Source organism: Anarrhichthys ocellatus, unplaced genomic scaffold (assembly GCF_004355925.1).
Source record: "Anarrhichthys ocellatus isolate YVR2014 unplaced genomic scaffold, GSC_Weel_1.0 scaffold18, whole genome shotgun sequence".
Lineage (NCBI taxonomy): Eukaryota > Metazoa > Chordata > Actinopteri > Perciformes > Anarhichadidae > Anarrhichthys > Anarrhichthys ocellatus.
Window position 1 is genome coordinate 7119688 of NW_022280048.1, and position 17756 is coordinate 7137443.

Here is a 17756-nt window from a genome sequence, read left to right on the forward strand (position 1 = left end):
TGGTTTTGGTGAGTTTCAGTGTGGTGCCAGCTGGCAGTCTCTGTCAGATCCCAACACTTAGAAGAGAGTCAACTGTTGCATTGGCACATGCACATGTGCAACAAGGCCCACCATCCCATCCACATGCAGCTGCAGCTTGTGTTATCTGGGCTGCCATCTTTTGCACTGCCATCTTTTCAGAGTTCAGACATCAAAAGATATCATAAATTGAACCGTAAATGAATATTTCCCTTTAGAGATTGAAGGGAAAGCTCTAACAGTGTCACACATGTTGTGATTCATACAGTAGACAAACCGTGTGACACAAAGGACAAAGAAACGTGTCCATCCAAAACAACCATGTCCCCACGGGTAGATAATAAGATGGTTTTCTCACAGCATATCAAAGTATCGCATAGAGGGACACACACAGTATTCTTATTGTTCAATACATCAAATCAGGAATAAAAAGCTGACTAGCCAGAGCACGTTCAGAAGAACATTATCACACAGCAGGACTGTAACAGTGGCAGTTATGAAACACACTTCTATCTGTCTCATCCAACCCCCCAAAGACCCAGACTTGAGACACCGAGGGGAGGCAAGACAGGGGATCAATGGTCAATACATGCTGGGTGTTTTTCACAGCTCACCCACGTGACTGCCCCAATAAATACAGAAACAGACAGCGAGAGAGAGAGAGAGAGATCCTACGTGTTGCTGCTATCACGTCCAGACTCCCCGTGCAACATTATTGATACACTTTTCTCTCTCGCGCACGTCTCCGTTCGCTCCTCCCCGCGCTGATTAAATGCCGGCTCGGCGCGTCTGCGTGCCGCAGTTGAAGGCAGCCGTGTCAGGGGAGCCGTAGGGTCAGACTTGTGACATCCAAACAGCGAGAAAACATCTTGAGGTTTTTTGTTTTTTTACCTCTCTGTCTCTCTCTCCATCTAAGAAGGATCAGATATGAAGACCATTCTGGCTGCGTACTCTGGCGTCCTCAAAGGTAAGCCGGTGTTCTGGCTGTGAGGGGCACAAGGCGGGCTACGGCGAGAAACAGCGCAGTGGAGGTGGACAAACTAATCGGGAGTCTTTGGGAAGAATCAGGGCGACGTGGAACACACACACACACACACACACACACACACACACACACACACACACATGCCAGTTTGAACCTGTCATGTTTTATTCTGCGTGAAGATACACACACATACAAACACAACTATAATTTTAAAATACCTTATTATTATGACCTATTTTTTTAAAAATGATTTTCACTTTTAAAAAAATGTCATAATAATAATGAAGGTATTTTCAAATTGAAAAAGTATCATTTTTTAAAAGTTTTTGAAAAATAAAAATAGTGATACATTATCAAAAGCAACTCATTTTACATGTGCTACAAAGACACTGCATGTACCCGGTGATACTAAAGGAGAGTAAAAAAGACCTATAGATTTACCACTGAATGTCATCATCACAGTGTTTGTGTCTCTCAATGCCACTGCTTTCTAACAAACAACAAGCTTTATTGCAACCCATTTTTCTGCAGCTGAAATATTTAGAATTTTAGTCTTAATGAAGTTTTAAATGTGAATGTACAAGTTCGATCCCCGGCTCAGGCTCCACTAGTTGCATGTTGATGTGTCCTTGAGCAAGACACTTAACCCCAAAATTGCTCCCGTAGCTGTGGCTACGGTGTAGAATTGTGATAGAATCTGAATTGTTACGTCGCTTTGGATAAAAGCGTCTGATAAATGACTGTAATGTAATGTAATGTAACTGAAATGGCTTTAGGAATGGATGTCTTCACGGCCATTATGGGAATGTTGACACAATTACAGCGACCAAAATCAACGTCCAACATTTTTTTTGCGTCTCTTTGTAGTTGTTTCATGTTAGTTTGTAGTCTTTTTGCGTCTCTTTGCAGTCGTATGCGTCTTTATGGTTATTTGATCTCTTTCTTTTGGGTGTTTTGTGTGCCTTTGTGTTTTTTTTGTCCATTTTTGTAGTTATTTTGTGTCTTTGCAGTTGTTTTGTGTCTCTTTATGGTCATTTTGAGTCTCTCAGTCTCTCAGTATGTGTCTCTTTGAGTGACATTTTCCAAGCAAAGTTCAGGGAGGGCCCCCTAACACTTTGGGCCCCTGGGCCTGTGCCTGGCTTGTTCAGTAATCCATCCATGAGCACATGGTCCACCTTGCTTTATCTGATAGTGTGTGTGTACCTCTCTGCATGCTGACCAGTTTGATCTGGCTCCCAGCCGGACTCGGAGAGCACATAGCCTACTGTAAGTGGGTCCATTCAGCTGTGAACCGGTCACCGGCTGCATCTCGACCGAGGTTCAGTCCCTCTCCTGGCACTGGTTCAAGCAGCGACAGCCTATAAGCCGTCATAGCATCATAGTTTAAAGTCATTACCAGCAGCAGCAGCCCGGTCCTGGGTTATTTTCAGTGTGCATAGATGGGATTAGAGTAGACGGCCGTGTTGTCCTGGAGGGGAGATCTTCATCTAATTGGCTCTCAGCGGTTCGAGCTTGACTTGCTCGGGAGGCTCTTAATGTGTCCGTCACTTCATGCTCGCGGTCTCTCCTCACACGCAGCTGATGGCTTTGCCTTCACGGGCTGGTGACTGAAAAGAGCTGGTGAGTAGTTGAGGCTGCGGCTAAAAAGTTTGGAAATGTAGGGCTGCTCAGTTGTTTTGTTTAATGTCCACCTTTGGGTTTGTTAAACTCAAACTAGGAGTAAAAAAGTGATACTTTACTTGTCAACGCTTCTCTCCCTCATCCATTTAAGCGTCCGTAACCGTGCCTTCAATAATCCACCCGCATGGACATTTGACAGTTTTGATAAAACTCTCCTTTTTATCATTTGTCATCTTTTGCCTCCAGGCACCGGCTGCAGCATCCTCTCTGCCCTGCAGGACCTGTCCGTGGCTTTTTGGCCCTGCAGATCCAAGATGGAAAAACACCTGCAGGTCATCTCCGTGCTGCAATGGGTCATCAGCTTCTTGGCCATGGGTAAGTGAGTGCGTTTGTGGGCGCCGCCGGGCCTTTTTCGCCTAAAGAAAGCTTGAAGATTTAGCTTGTACTCTCATTAGTCTCACGAGGAGGAGGTCGGATCTCTGACCTGCACGCATATACTGCTCTCTTAGCTCTTGGCAGAATATTTTAGCCTTTAGTTTAGCCTAAGATTACTGTTTATTTCTGGTCAAGTGCTTGATTGTACCGTCTCTCTTCTCTCCCTCCAGGTGCTGCCTGCACTGTGCTACTGATCTACATGTTCTGCACTGACTGCTGGCTTATTTCTGCCATTTACACCGCCTGGCTCATCGTTGACTGGAACACCCCGAAACAAGGCAAGACATTAAAATCTCGAAACATCACTGTTGCATAATAGTCCAATTTTGACCCCCATGTTTAGGGATGGTAAACATGTGCCTGCCAAACATTATTATGTTAGCATGCAGATGTAAGCATCTAGCTCAAAGCACAGCACGATGCCAAAGTACAGCTTGGCATAGTTTCGTTAGCGTTCAGCGTTTCGTTGATAGTAAAAGAAAACTATTTTTGTCGTCCGATAAAACAGGTTACTTTGGACTCTACTATTTTTCTGACATCTTGTAGACTAAATGATTCACTAATTAAAAAAATGTAATGTAATTGTTATTGGAAGAACATTACCTCCCCTACCATTTTAATGGAATAGTCAAAAAGAATATTAACGGATGAATTGTTGGTTGCGGCTGTATATGTGTAATAATCTGTAATGTCCTCCTCAGGTGGCAGGAGGTCCTCTTGGGTGAGAAACTGGACAGTGTGGACATATTTCCGAGACTACTTCCCAATCAGGGTGGGTACATTTGTCAGAGTCTTGGTGTGCCGTCGCTAAATTGACCTAACCCCAACCTTGAAAATTCAAGAGAACAGTGGAGCTATGGAAACGTCGGGATTGCAACCAGTAGGGAGATGAACCATGAAAGCGTGCTCGGCCTCGCCTGTTTTGTGCCGCCACACAAAACGTTCTTAAGACTTGTGTGCTTCAGTATTGTAAGACTTAGTTGGTTCATCGATCTGCAGTCATGTACAGGTTTGACATTGTAGATAAGCTTATCAGGGGTTGGATGGGGTATCAGCTGTCGGCTCCATGCTGTTCCTTGTCCCGTGGTGATTGTGATGAGTGCTTGACGTCGGTCAGGAGTTTTAGACTTTGTCATACCTGATAGGCCAAGGAGCAGTGCTTAGCTTGTTTGGCCCTCAGGTAGCATCTTTTAGATGAGAGGGCAATGCTGATTATGGCAAACACACTGTACTGTAACTGTGCAGGACTAAACTGTCACTGAAGAAGCCAGAAGTCATGGGTTGAGTTTGTCATGGGTGGAGTTTGTTCAGCTAGTTATCATGGGATTCTTTTATTGAATCGTCACTCTCGTACAGCTGAGAGCTGCAACAGTTGGTTGCTTAATTGATTAGTGGACTTCCACACAAAATCGGCAACTATTTTGATCATCGTTCTTAAACCAAACCTTATATTGTTCCTGCTCCTCCAGTAAGATTAATTGTTTATTTTTTTGTCGGTTTACATTTGATGATGTCTCCTAGGATAATGTGATGGACATTATTCAGTATTTTGTGGCATTTTATACGCGACATGATTGAAACAAAAAACAAAGATGATCAGTGTAGAAAAAGATCCTGCATTGATGCATTGATGTTTCTACACTCTGTACAGCAGAAAAACAGGGCGGGAGGAATTTGAAGTCCCACTCTTTGTAGATGAACTTTGCTCATCTCATCGATCTTTACAGTGTGTTCCATGCAGCCATTTGTCTCAGTGGCTTGATGAGATCATCGTCTTGTCACCCGCCCGATGCCAGCTGACTCTTCACACGTCTCTCGTTTTAATCCCAATATCGCTGCAAGACATAAATTGATCGTTGTTTCTTTTCTTTTCTTTTTTATTTATTTCTTTTTTGGTGTTGTGCGAAGTTTTATGTTTCTGTCAAATGTCGGTTATTAACTACCGACATGAGATGAGAGTGTGGTTGATCGTTTATTTCTCGCAGCAGAGTTGAAAAGGTCTCGTAGCTCAAAATAACCAGAATATATCTGCAGGGCCATCAATTGACTGTAGGGCAAGGGCTATTATTTATACGAGTTGGAAGCCAACTGGTCAAGGTCCAAACCAGCCTTAAAATCAAAGTGAGGACTGTAATACCTGCTGAGTGTTACATCAACGTCTGCCTCAGCACTACAAACAAAGACTCTTCTGTGATACTAGTGCTTCTATGCAGTAACCAGTGAATCTACAGCCTCTAGCTCTTTACTGTCTCCTCTCCTTATATAAGGTGTTGTTTAATAAAATCCTTTTTTAAATATTTGCTCAAACTGTCACTATGACAGTAGTACATGAGACATATAATCAGTGAATAAAGCAGGTTCCTCTGCCTCTTTTTAGTGATCCTAGTGACTTTCCATTGACTATTTCTCACCTCAAATAGGCACCTGGTCGGTGGGCGGTGCTTGGATACGGCTCGACTGTTATCAATGTACGACTATATCTCTATCGATATAGAGACAGAGCTTTTATTTGACTTTGCGCAAATATGACTTTTAAATGCTGGTCACATCTCCCGTGGTCCTACTGTAATCTTTCTACATCTGCCATGCCAGCCAGGTGGAGTCCTGCGGTACTATGGAGATCTTCGATGTGATCTCCTTTTGCTAATGTGGTTATGCAACGGTTGTGTTTGACCAGCGACAAAGGGAGCTTTGTGTACACACGGTGATGGAATCAAGTCTATAGTGCAGATCAGAGCACAGTTATAGTTTCTTATGATATTGTGCAATTTTACAAGTTCAAGATGAAACCAAGACGTTCAAATAATACTGTGTTTAAAGTGTATTGCTGCCAATATGATCTACATGAGCAACATGTGAAGTGGGACATTATTTTATGAGTGCACTTGAGCAGACAGAGGAGGGTATGTCGGTTTCGAGCTGATAAGGATGTCCTCGTTCTGCTAAAAACATGAGCTGTATCCTGAATTCATCCCACACACTTCTTCTAAGCTGACCTTCAGTGTGTAGCTTGTTCCTTCTGGAAAAGTCTGATAGTTATACTCTTCATACTCAAAATACATAGCCACATACAATGCGTACGGAACACGGTGCTCGATCTCTGACATTGTGGATAAAGTTTAAGTCTATTGTTTTAGTTATTTTATTTTTAAAAACAGTATGCATTCTGAAAAAAACAAACGACACAGCACAAAGCGCGTGGCAGAGTGACAAACTGACAAACTGACAGTGGATGGTGATGAATTAGGTCTTGACTCAAACCCAGAAAACCGTTTCATTTCTGGAAATCATTTTCATTTCTTTTCCACCGTCACTGTCAATTTAAACCTCACAGTTTAAATCAGCTTTGTCCTCTCACATGTCAGAGAATGATCAATCAGACCATCGACAACATTGATTGGCAGCTATGATGATAATCTATTTATCGTAAAATAAATAACAGGTTCCAGCTTCCCAGATGTGAAGGTTTAAAACATTGTAAATTGAATATTTTACATTCATAAATAAATTATGTTGATGTATTGTGTGTATGTGTATATGTATATGTATATATATATATATATATATATATATATATGTGTGTGTGTGTGTGTGTGTGTGTGTGTGTGTATATACTACTAACTGCAAAAAGTCATAAAGATTAGAATGATTATTTGTATGATACATCTCCACAATAATGTTACAAAGAGTGTTACACAATCAAATAAATTATAGGAATAAACTGAACCAGACCGGATCCAGTAAATGACAAAACTTGAGATTAGACTGTATTTTATGAAGTGTAAAATACGTATTTAGTGTGGAACTGGTACACCGCTTATGTTCTCAAGCCCTTAAGCCATACTGGTCGATAACATGACATTTCTCCAATCAGATGTTCTGCAGTGTGGAAATCAGCCTCACACTGGTCCGCTTTGTGCTATTGTCCTGCAGCTAATTAAAACCCACAAGCTGCTGCCCAGCCGGAACTACATCTTTGGCTACCACCCGCACGGCATCCTCTGTTTCGGTGCTTTCTGCAACTTCGGGACCGAGGCTACGGGCTTCACCAAGAAATTCCCGGGAATCAAGCCCTCCCTGGCAACCCTGGCGGGAAACTTCCGCTTGCCCGTCCTTCGAGACTACCTGATGTCTGGAGGTGAGACAATGAGGAGCAACGAAGGCTCGTCTGAGTCCTTGAAAAAACAGATAGCTGTATCTGTAAGAGAGCGGACCTTTGTCCTGTTGCACAGCTGAAATAGCTTCTGTTTGCCTGAATGTGCTGATTTCACTGTTTGATAGAGCTGTAACTGTTATGGTCTGAAGGGCTGTTTGCTGTTCAGCTTTACCCACAGATACTGTACCTACTCCCTTAGGGTACTATAGGTCGCTGTACATGTTGTTTTGAAAGCTTCATCGGTAAATTGCTCTGTTGAACTTTCTTTGCGATAATGTGTAATGCAACAATCTTTGCAAATGTTCTGTTGTTTTGAGACTGTTTTTTTGTTATTTTCAGCTGCCGTAGATCAGATTTTGCTTTTTTTAATTTTACGTACGTACTAGACTTGTGGGGTTTGCCTCATAGAGCATTGCATTAAGTACAATAAAGCGGAGTCTAAAAAGACTTAGAATTACAATATTTGCAGCCAGTATTTCACCCGATCTAATAGGATTAAGAAGATGTTAGCAGACTTAATAGGTCAGTGTATTTTCCTGTTGTGCACTGCTTCTTTACTGCAGTTTCATTCATCTTTCCATATCTTTTTTTGTTTTTTTGTTCCTCAGGTATCTGTCCAGTGAACAAGAACTCCATCGACTATCTGCTGTCGTGCAACGGGACGGGAAATGCTGTGGTCATCGTTATCGGAGGAGCGTCGGAGTCTCTGCAGTGCGCGCCGGGCATGAACATCGTCACCCTGAAGAACCGTAAAGGCTTTGTGAGGCTGGCCCTGCAGAAAGGGTGAGCTGGCTGCACAACGCCTCGCAGACTAAACACAGCCTCGACCGATCTGATTTGAATTTGAAAAGATGTCATTCTCAGGGCTGCGGTGACTCATTGGAATGAATAACCAATTATTACTCACAAGAAGGTCAAATTTACCTCACAGAGAGCATCGCCGAATCTTTTATGAATGTGCGGTTTTGTCCCCCATAAAGCTCGGAGCTGCTTGTGCTCAGCCATGCTTTAATCACTATAACCATTAAGTGGGCCGGGTTTGTGTCTCCTTAACCCAAACAAGCCTGATTATATAGCTGTTGGTTATCACAGCATTTTAAAAGGAGCTTAGAGCTTGCTATAAGAGACAAGTTATTTAAGTTATGCAGAATTTCATTCATAACTGAAAATAAGCCTGGGCTGTGAACTGAGGTCACTTTGGGTTCACTTTCTGGAGCTTTTATGGTTTGATGTTGATGCTTATAAGATAAAGATTATGTTAAAACCGGTTGAATAACAACACTTAAGTTGATTTCTGCAGAAAATAGAGTAAAAAGTGCAATTTTAAGGTTTGCAATCACAAATTTATTTGTATTTATGTCCAACGTAGATATGAGGACAGTATACAGAATATTCTGGTTGCTATAAATCTATTTTCTGAACCACACAATTATGTTTATTTTTTGGGACATTTTATTTCTTATCGCCTGTAAAATCTGGGATAGTTTCATCATTTCAGGCCATATTGTAAATAAACATTGTGAGAAGGTCAAAATCACAGCTTACAGAAGTCTGTAACCTTTTAATGAGGGTGTCGTGAGCTCTAATATAGTTTTAATACCAATCCAGAACATTTCCTGATTATATAAACTCTTTTATAACTGCCATACCGGGCAAGGCAACTGGAAACTACAGCAGTCTGCCTACGTGTTAATTATCATGACCTACTGATTAATAATAAGAACTATCATATTGCATATTTAAAACCACAACAAAAAAAACCTCCAGTTTGATTGTTTTTGTGCTAGAGACACGAATATAAAACAGTTATTCAGTTAAATAGGATGGCTATTACAGGTAAAGTGAGTCTTCGAGTGCCCTACTTGTTTTTAAATCCATTGGATTAACAGATATGATTGTAATATAATAATACAAATATTGGTGCATATGATTTCGGTATACAGTTAATCAAACAAGTTTGCAAAGTTTATGTTTCAGCCCGAGGACAGTTTTTATTTAACAGGCTTTCTGTGAGTTTTTTTCCTCATCAGAACCTTTTTTATTGTTTCACATTCGTTAGGTCTACACCCATCGAAATAAAATAGGAGTAGAATGGACATTTCCATTTAAATCAATATAGCAGGATGGTCAGAGTGGTGGCCATTTTTATGTGTACTTTTGCCGTTGTGACCATTGTAGCGAGCTAACATCCGCATAAACTAAACTGACTTTCGGAAACACAGAATTTAACAACTTGATGCTTCCTCCACACACAGGAAAGCACATTGCTTTCACTAGATGAGTGGCAACTCTGTACGGCTCATTTTCTGTAACCAGTGTAGCATTAAAGCATGGTGGAATTAACAAGCGAGCTAGCTTACTAGCTAGCAAACAGCTGGCTTGTTAGCTAGCTTGCTAATTCCGTTCTACTCCTATTCTATTTCTTCTTCCTATATATCTACCACTAGACACTTGTTGTATTTGACTTGTTTCCTTCATGTTGTTGCTGATTTTAGATGTTTAAATTCTAGAAACATCCTGCTTGGCATTGTCCTACTTTTGTAAGTGGACATTTAGGGGACAGTTTGTTGAGTAACCTCCTCTGTGTTTCCTCAGGTCTGACCTGGTTCCAGTGTATTCCTTTGGAGAGAACGATGCCTACAAGCAGGTGATCTTCGAGGAGGGGACCTACTGGCGGTCTCTCCAAAGGAGGTTGCAGAAGATCATAGGCTTTGCCCCATGCCTCTTCCATGGATGTGGCCTATTCTTCGGCAACTCCTGGGGCATTGTGCCTTATGGCAATCCTATCACCACCATAGGCAAGTTTGTTCAAGCTAATGTTTGGTTAGAGCGATTGACGAAGATACAGATTTGGGTTATCTGTGAAAATGTCAACAATACTCTGCTATTTTAGTACAGTAACCGTATTTGCTTCGTCCGACCAGCACGCTATATTAATGGTTGAACTTCAACCGAAGTTTGTTTGATCAGCTCTTTGTTTTAACCCTCTCTCCTATTCTTATTATAGTTGGAGAGCCAATCACAGTGCCAAAAATTGAGGATCCAACTGAGGAGATGGTGGGTCTGTACCACGCAATGTACATCAGGTCCCTGCAGTGCCTTTTTGACAAGTACAAGACCCGCTTCGGACTGAAAGAGAGCGACGTCCTGTACATCCAGTGAAAGGACAAGGGGGCTCTGTTGAAGCTTTGAACTTTTGACAGCATCTTCAGACCCCTCCACCCCCTTCCCCACCCCGGCCCGCATCCTATCTTGATGCCCGATTTTGGATTATCTCTGGACTGCAAGCTCTGCACATGAGCACTTTTGCTAAAGAAACATCTGCTCTCTGCATCGTTTCACACACATAGACACACACATGGCATAATTCATTCTCAGGAAATGGCAGGTTTGAAGAACAGGCACCTCTCCCTGCTGCTGCAATCGAGGAGAACCGTCTCAGTTTTTATACCAAATCCCACATCAACAATTATGCCATTGTGGTTTCCATGTCTCATTGAAGGCATTGGGTTTGGTTTGTGTTTATCGGTGCAGAGGGGGGAAAGTTCCACTAGCATGGTAACATGCAAAACTTTAGAGAAGTGCCAATGCTTTTGTCTTTCACTCATGCAGCCATGTAATTCTCCCCAAGCTCTTTAAATCCTATTACAGTATATGCTTAATGCACAAACGATGCAAATGGAAGATACCACTTCATTATTGGGACGATAAGCCCAAAGTTTAATTGAGCCAAAGATCTAGGTTGTCCCCACACAGGTGTGTATTTCTCCTGTATAAAAGCCAAAAGTGATGGAATTCTACAGGATGGATATACAGTACATATTATGAATGCATACGCATGTACATGTGTGCCTGTGATTTATAACGCCATAAAGTATTAATTGTATGCTGTAGAGAGGAACGAGACTGTTTTAGTACCCTCCTTCAGTAGATATTTCTGATGCACTTTTCGTATTGCTGATTACCTTCTGAGGTTTTTTATGCCTTTTTGATATGAGAAATTTTCCAAGACTGTCCTTGTGCTGCTTGTCTTGATTTCCCTTTCTGGTCCTAGTGGTGTCCAGGTCTGGACGGGTGTGTTTTGTCAATGCAACAAAAACCACACTGATGTCTTGTAACTTCTGTAAAATGAAGGTATTGAGCTGCAGTTGAAGAAGATCATGTTTTGTGGGTGAAAATCCTGAATGTTTGAGGATTCCGGTGTACGGTGAATGTGTTTTGTAACCGTACAATGGGTGATAATTGAAAAATCAAGGGATGATACCAGTCGTATTACTGGTACTATGTTATGTTTCGAGGCTGCCACCAGTACTTTTGTGAAATAAGAGTATGTGGGTATGGAACACATCCCGGGAATTATCGAAGTAAGTAAGTGTGTGCGATGTTGACGGCCATGAAGATGGGGCAGTTAATTATCAGATTGTCATTTGAAGAGCCATTTTCTCTGGTTTCACCACTGTGCCTTCTTATAGACAGCAGTGTAATCCATGTGCAAGAAATTTGCAAGAAATAAACGGCAAGAGAGATCTGTCAATATGATAAATGGCATCGTCCGTCTGCCAATATTTAAATTAAATTTTTGTATGTTTTCAGAAGTAGATGTGTGTTTTTGTGTCTTGTTTTTGGAAACATTTTCCCAAACACTATTTATTTATTTATTTCTAGTGCTGCATCATTTTTTCCAATTTACCTCAAGATTGTGACTTCTTTGAGGCCTCATGTTTGAGCACATTCGACATTGCTTACAGCCCCTCAACATACAGATGCCCTCGAGTTAGTTTCTAGTATATTTGTTTTTCTTACTGCATTGTAAAATGGCTGCCATTAAATTATTTTGGAAATAGACAAAATTGCAACAAACCATAAAGTTGCACAATTCTGTTTTAGATTTTAGTTTTAGGGAAATATTCACATTATACTCTCATGGAGTCACACATGCACAAAGAATATAAAAGACAATTTTTGGCATTTCTGGCATTTTGAGGTATCTTTAGTTGTAAATTATAGTGGTGTAAAAAGTGCTATATCCCTCAATATTGTGTTTTACAATATTTAAAATGTGGTGAAACAAAAGTATGTTCTCTAATAAGTTTATTTTGTACACCAACAAGCCATTTTCCAAACTATGCAGGTACTGTCTGAAGAACACAAGACAGAGAAAGCAATCAATATATTATTGTGAAGTCCAATGTCCCAGAGGAAACAGAACCCTGTGTCTGATGCTGCCCTCTGATGGTTGCTTAATATACTGCAGTCAGGATGAGCAAAGCTTCCACAAATCACACAGTACAGTAATAGGCGTTGGGATCATGCAGTGGTGGAAAGTAAAGTACATTTACTCAAGTACTGTATATAGGTACAATTTTGATGTACCTGAGTTTTTTTCACACTATACTAATTCAATACTTTTAATGCACTACATTTAGCTTACGTCGGTAGTTAGGTATTGCATTGCAGCTCCATATGTTACATACAAAACATATGATCAGTTTATAAATATGATACATTGTTACAGATTTCATAGTAATAATCCAATAATATTATAAAGCCTAACATACAGTATATATATAACACTATGACATTTGTCAGTTTACATTGAGAGAATTTCTTGATACTTAAAGTACATTTAGCTGATAGTACTGTTGTACTTTTGATTACGTATCAATTTAAATGCAGGACTTTTACCTGTTATGGAGTCATTTTACACTGGTATTGGGCTACTACTTTTACTCAGTGAAGAGCCTCAGTACTTCCTCTATCTTCCTCTAATGAGTACTTGGAAATCAGTGACATAAAGTGGACAAGGGCCACTTGGATGGCCAGCACAATATACATTTGAATAGTTTTTGTTATTTGTGTACTAGCTCTAATGGAGATTAGAGATGAGACATTGTCTGGGTGCCACCTTTTAACTGTCACCTACAGGTCACGCTGTTCTGTGCAATTTCCTTATATTTTGCAGCTTTGACAGATTTCAACGGATGCCCGCCCCATCCTGGAAGATAAACAGATAATACAACCAATAGTAACACGAGTTTTCAGTAGCAGGCTCCGCCTTTACGTGACGGGCGTTACTTTGAGCCAATCAGCAGCCTAGATTTCGTGCCTCTAAACCGGATACCGATTTCCGAACCAAGTGTAGCCAAATAGCCTGTACTTTGTTTACGTTCCGTTGGTTAGCTGACAGCCGCTGTAGCGCTTTACCCTCACACACAGCCGTGTCTGCATGTCTTGCCTGGAGCTTCGCAAACTTTAAACCGAGTGTTCCGGATGTCGTGGATGGGTTGTTTTGTTGAATGAGGGGGACCCGCTAGATGCCGACAGGAGGATGAACTCCGTCACCGGTCGGGTTCTCGCCATCCCCGCCGCCTCTGTCACTAACTCTGGAACTTCATCCTCTCGAGCCTTGCATGTAGAGCTCACTTCCCAGCAGGTAAATGCAAAGCCCCTGAACCCAGCTTACTACGAACTGCTTTCAAATGACACAGGAAAGCTTTGACTGGGCCGCCTCAGTGTGTTATATATTAGTTTACAACGTCAGTTGCAACTGCTGCCTGGAGGAACACGGCGGGCCTGTCAGGCTAGCTAGTAAGCTAGCAACTGCTAGCTTGCAGTTAGCTAGCTTACTGTAAATTAATGTAAGCTAACTGGACTGACACTCAAGGCACACTAACCACCAGTTAGGCTCGTGATGGGCTTTCTGAGTCAGGCTTTTTTTCAGCGTGTTGCCCAATTTTGAGGATATATATCTTTCTTCACGTTTAATTGTATACGAAGCTAGCACGCTTCTGCTAATGGCAACTTAACTTGGCGTCAGGTGACAGCTCCGCTGAAGGGTATCGTCTGTCATAACTGTGATGTTATATTGTCTTATACAGTTATTTTATTGATATATGAAAAATAACAAGGCCATGAACTAATTCCATTTGTGCTTTCATGGGAAGTAAAGTGCATCTTCCATTCACCCATTCATTCACTTATCCATGCATGCATGGATGCATTCATTTGGAAAAGACATGTAAAAAGTTGGCAGTTGACAGTTCATTCATTAGGGCTACCGACCTCAGACTGTAAGCTCAGCCCCTCACAGACACACATTCCAGCACATTACTGTAATTTTCAGTAATGGTTGGATATTTATTGTAGCGAGAAACATGCATTATTGGATGTCAGTTTCAGGCTTTAGAATCATATGAATAGTCTGCAGCTTTAAAGGCCTAAACACCTGATCTGCACTGAACATCCAGCGAGTGAAGCATCTATATGCAGCAGGGGACTTGTTTCAGCTAAAAGCCTGCATCAAACCACTTTAGTCCACTTCAATAATCCCAGTATGTACAGTAACCCTTACATTCCTTGGCTCCACAATCAGTGCAAAGTTCTGATTAGATTAGATTAAAACCCTTCTCCGTGTAGTAGGTCATACTAAGCAGTATAAACATTGATAAGGAAAACAAGACATTTTATATTGGGCCTTCATTTATTATTTTGTCTTGCACCAGTAACTAACTCTTTTGTCCCTTGTTACTCGCTTAAGTTAACATTTCTGTTCATATTCTAACCCCACTTGCTTAAAAGGATCAGTTTACCCAAATTACAAAAAAAACATGTTTCCTCTGTTATCATGTGGTATCTGACCACGTAAGTAAGTTCAGTTTAATGTTTGAAATGTTCGAGCTTTTGAATTTTCTGCAGCCACCCCAATACAATGGAGGGATGAATGGGCTTTTATTTGTGCTCCTCAAAGCTTACGTTTGAAAGATTTATCAGCACTGAGATTCCATTTATTATCACATATACTTGTTGTAATGTGCTCTTATGTGTTTGTTTACCATATTTTATTGTACATTTCTATTTTTAAATGATGTCATACTATTGCACTGTTTTTACTGTACACAAAATCACCTAGCCAAATTCCTTGTATGTGTAACGTACTTAGCAATAAACAGTTTCTGAGTCATATTGGTCTGACAGCTGACATCTCAGAGACAGATCTTAAAACATCATCAAAAAAATAAATCAACTACACTAGATTATATTACTATGGGTAAGTAGAAAACATTGTCCCTTTTGTATTTAGGTGACCCGACCCTTTAAAAAGGTGTTTTTATTTGTTATTTTATGTACATTTCATATGCTCCCCCACATGATTGATCTCTCATGGAGAAGGCTGTGACGAATGCATTTCTAATTACTGGTTTCATGTATATTTTGCATGGTCAAACAGCTTTTCCCACACTCTTCTCTGGCTCCATAGTAAAACATTGTTCTGCTGGCCCGCTGGCTCCCAGTACCAAAAGATAAACTCAAGAGAGATGGTTGATGTGGGAGTTGTTACGGATGACTTGTGACTTACTATGAAAACTGAGAGTGTTATTTGGAAACACCTCGGAGCCAAACCTTTTAAAGCCACAGCAATGCCAATAACCAACGCTCAACAAAATGTCTCCTGTGCAATGTGAAAATTAAGATAATTGTAACTTTATTCCCAAAAGTTACATCTATGACCTATTTGATGTTATGCAGTAAAGGTAACAGTTTCTATTAGGAGTCAGGATTGGCTCCCCTCAGCTCTCAGCAATAATGGAGGTGTTGCACAACCAAATATTTCCTGACTAATCTCAATAGACTGTGTTTCTTTAATTTCATATTGGACGTATCTACAACCCAAAAGACCAAGCACAACGATTACTTGTTACTTTGTGTTTGCCTAAAGCCTTGGTTAAACTCTGCAGAAGGCCTGTGGCGTGGACATTTTCTCTGCCCGTCTGCCTCCGCGTAGTTACAAAAAGTTAGACGTGCACGGCTCAAATCTGCCGCACGGAACTCCCACGAACACCTGACGGTGTGACATCGCTTAGACCAGGTTATTAGGTACAGCTAGCTGAAACCATGAAATATCAATGAGGGCAGACAGCAGCACAGACTAAAACTTTATGTTAACGCATTACAGGACCAGTTAATCACTTTGTCACATTCCACCATCAGAGCAGTTTGATCACTGCAGAGAACTAATGGTGATACTTAAGTTAGACTTTGTCTGATTTTATTTTATTTTAGTCTATTATGATAATAGTGTAGTGTTATTGTTAAGAGCCCAAAACACCAGAGTAGTTTTATACAGAGTAGTTTTATACAGAGTAGTTTTATACTGCACAAGTGTACTCCCAACCGTTCCTCTCTGCATGTGGTCCACATTGGCCCATTGAGAAATGTGCATTCCCATTTTTAAGTAGGGGAGTGGGTGAAAAGTCCCTTGAACAATCAGGGGTTTTGTTTGCGAGGCCTTTAATCTTAATAAGTAATCCCATGATTTAGATTAAGTCTGAGTCTGGCTGCAGGAGGAGAGGTCTGCTGGTCAAGAGGGAAGTTGTGATGTGTGTTCGCCTGAAGCGGGAACTTGCCAAATGGCATCCGTCTTTGCCTCTTGTGTACGTACACACACACACACCGCTTTTTTAAGGGTCATTTATTTTAGATAAAGATATTTTGACTGAAGTGATTTTTGGAAGCAGGTTTTTTTTGATGAATATTGAAACAATGCAGATGTTGGTGGATTGGTTTAGAGATTCTCTAATGAGTCATGCAGGTATTTCTCTTTTAAGTCTTTACTCGTCTTTACTGTGTATCTCTGGTATATGCTGGCTTTAAGATTAACTGATGATTAACTGACTTTTGTTCCATGTAGATGGAGAGCTTTAATTTTAATAAATGATGTTTTTTCTGTATTTGGCTCATTTTGTTTTGGAGATTCTTTGATAAATCCTTTCAGAGCTAAAAGTGTTGGTACACCATGTGATCATGTGACTGTCATGCCTGCCTGAGCTAACTGCCTACTTCATTCTGCCATGAAGATGTAATGCCTCTATTATTTGAACCGCTGACATCCAGAAGACTGTCACAGCTGGTGGTGCCTCTGTGCACGGGAAACTACAGCTATTTTAAGCTGATTATGTGTAGGATAAAGAATGTGGTACTTCATTGACCCGAAGGCTTTTCACTTGTCCTGTGACGCAGTCAGTATTCACGACAGCCTCGATGGTATTTGCCTGCAAGCTTCACATGATCAGAGTGAAACTGAACACAGCAGCCCTGATATCTGTTCTTTATTCTCTAGCCATCCTCACTCTCACTCCTTCTCTTTCTACCCCCCCCCCCCCGGCCAAACAGAGACGATTGCGTCATCTCCGGAGCATCGCGGCCAGAAACATTGTCAACAAGAATGGTTCCCCACTGCTGGACACTTACTTCACCCTCCACCTCTGTATAGGAGATCGCATATCTAGAGGTCAGTGGTAACGCCCCTCACACACACACACACACACACACACACACACACACACCAGCTTGTTGCTCCCCTACAGTATGTGAGAGCTGAATGTGTTTTCTATACTTCTCAGGCTACTCCACATCCCCTATGAACTAATGTACAGAAGCCACGGTGGTCATGACAAATATGAAAATCCAAATGTCTTTAATTGTCAGTATATGAAAGACAGATTTAGTTTGTAAAGCAATTTACTGAGCATCTTGAGCCAAACT

At 41.1% G+C, this 17756-nt stretch overlaps 2 protein-coding genes across 2 annotated transcripts in view; both read left to right on the plus strand.

The window, feature by feature from the left end:
- Window positions 1-695: 695 nt before the first annotated feature.
- dgat2 (diacylglycerol O-acyltransferase 2) lies at window positions 696-11802 on the plus strand. The gene is made up of 8 exons (XM_031857564.1): window positions 696-985; window positions 2870-2998; window positions 3229-3336; window positions 3760-3830; window positions 6992-7196; window positions 7823-7997; window positions 9810-10012; window positions 10222-11802. Exons 1-8 carry the CDS (start codon window positions 946-948, stop codon window positions 10374-10376), a joined length of 1086 nt encoding a protein of 361 aa, XP_031713424.1. The 5' UTR covers window positions 696-945; the 3' UTR covers window positions 10377-11802.
- A 1559-nt stretch (window positions 11803-13361) lies between these two features.
- uvrag (UV radiation resistance associated gene) overlaps window positions 13362-17756 on the plus strand; it is a 116602-nt gene continuing 112207 nt past the window's right edge. Inside the window, exons 1-2 of the mRNA XM_031857519.1 lie at window positions 13362-13647; window positions 17385-17502. Coding sequence (XP_031713379.1) covers window positions 13543-13647; window positions 17385-17502 — 223 coding nt within the window. The 5' untranslated portion in view covers window positions 13362-13542. The remainder of the gene's footprint in view (window positions 13648-17384; window positions 17503-17756) is intronic.

What these genes read in the sequence shown, in the direction of transcription:
- dgat2 (XM_031857564.1), top strand. Translation starts at nt 946, where the DNA reads ATGAAGACCATTCTGGCTGCGTACTCTGGCGTCCTCAAAG. An exon ending in GAGACTACTTCCCAATCAGG is followed by an intron (nt 3,831 to 6,991) that starts GTGGGTACATTT and finishes ATTGTCCTGCAG; the next exon opens with CTAATTAAAACCCACAAGCT. An exon ending in AGACTACCTGATGTCTGGAG is followed by an intron (nt 7,197 to 7,822) that starts GTGAGACAATGA and finishes TTTGTTCCTCAG; the next exon opens with GTATCTGTCCAGTGAACAAG.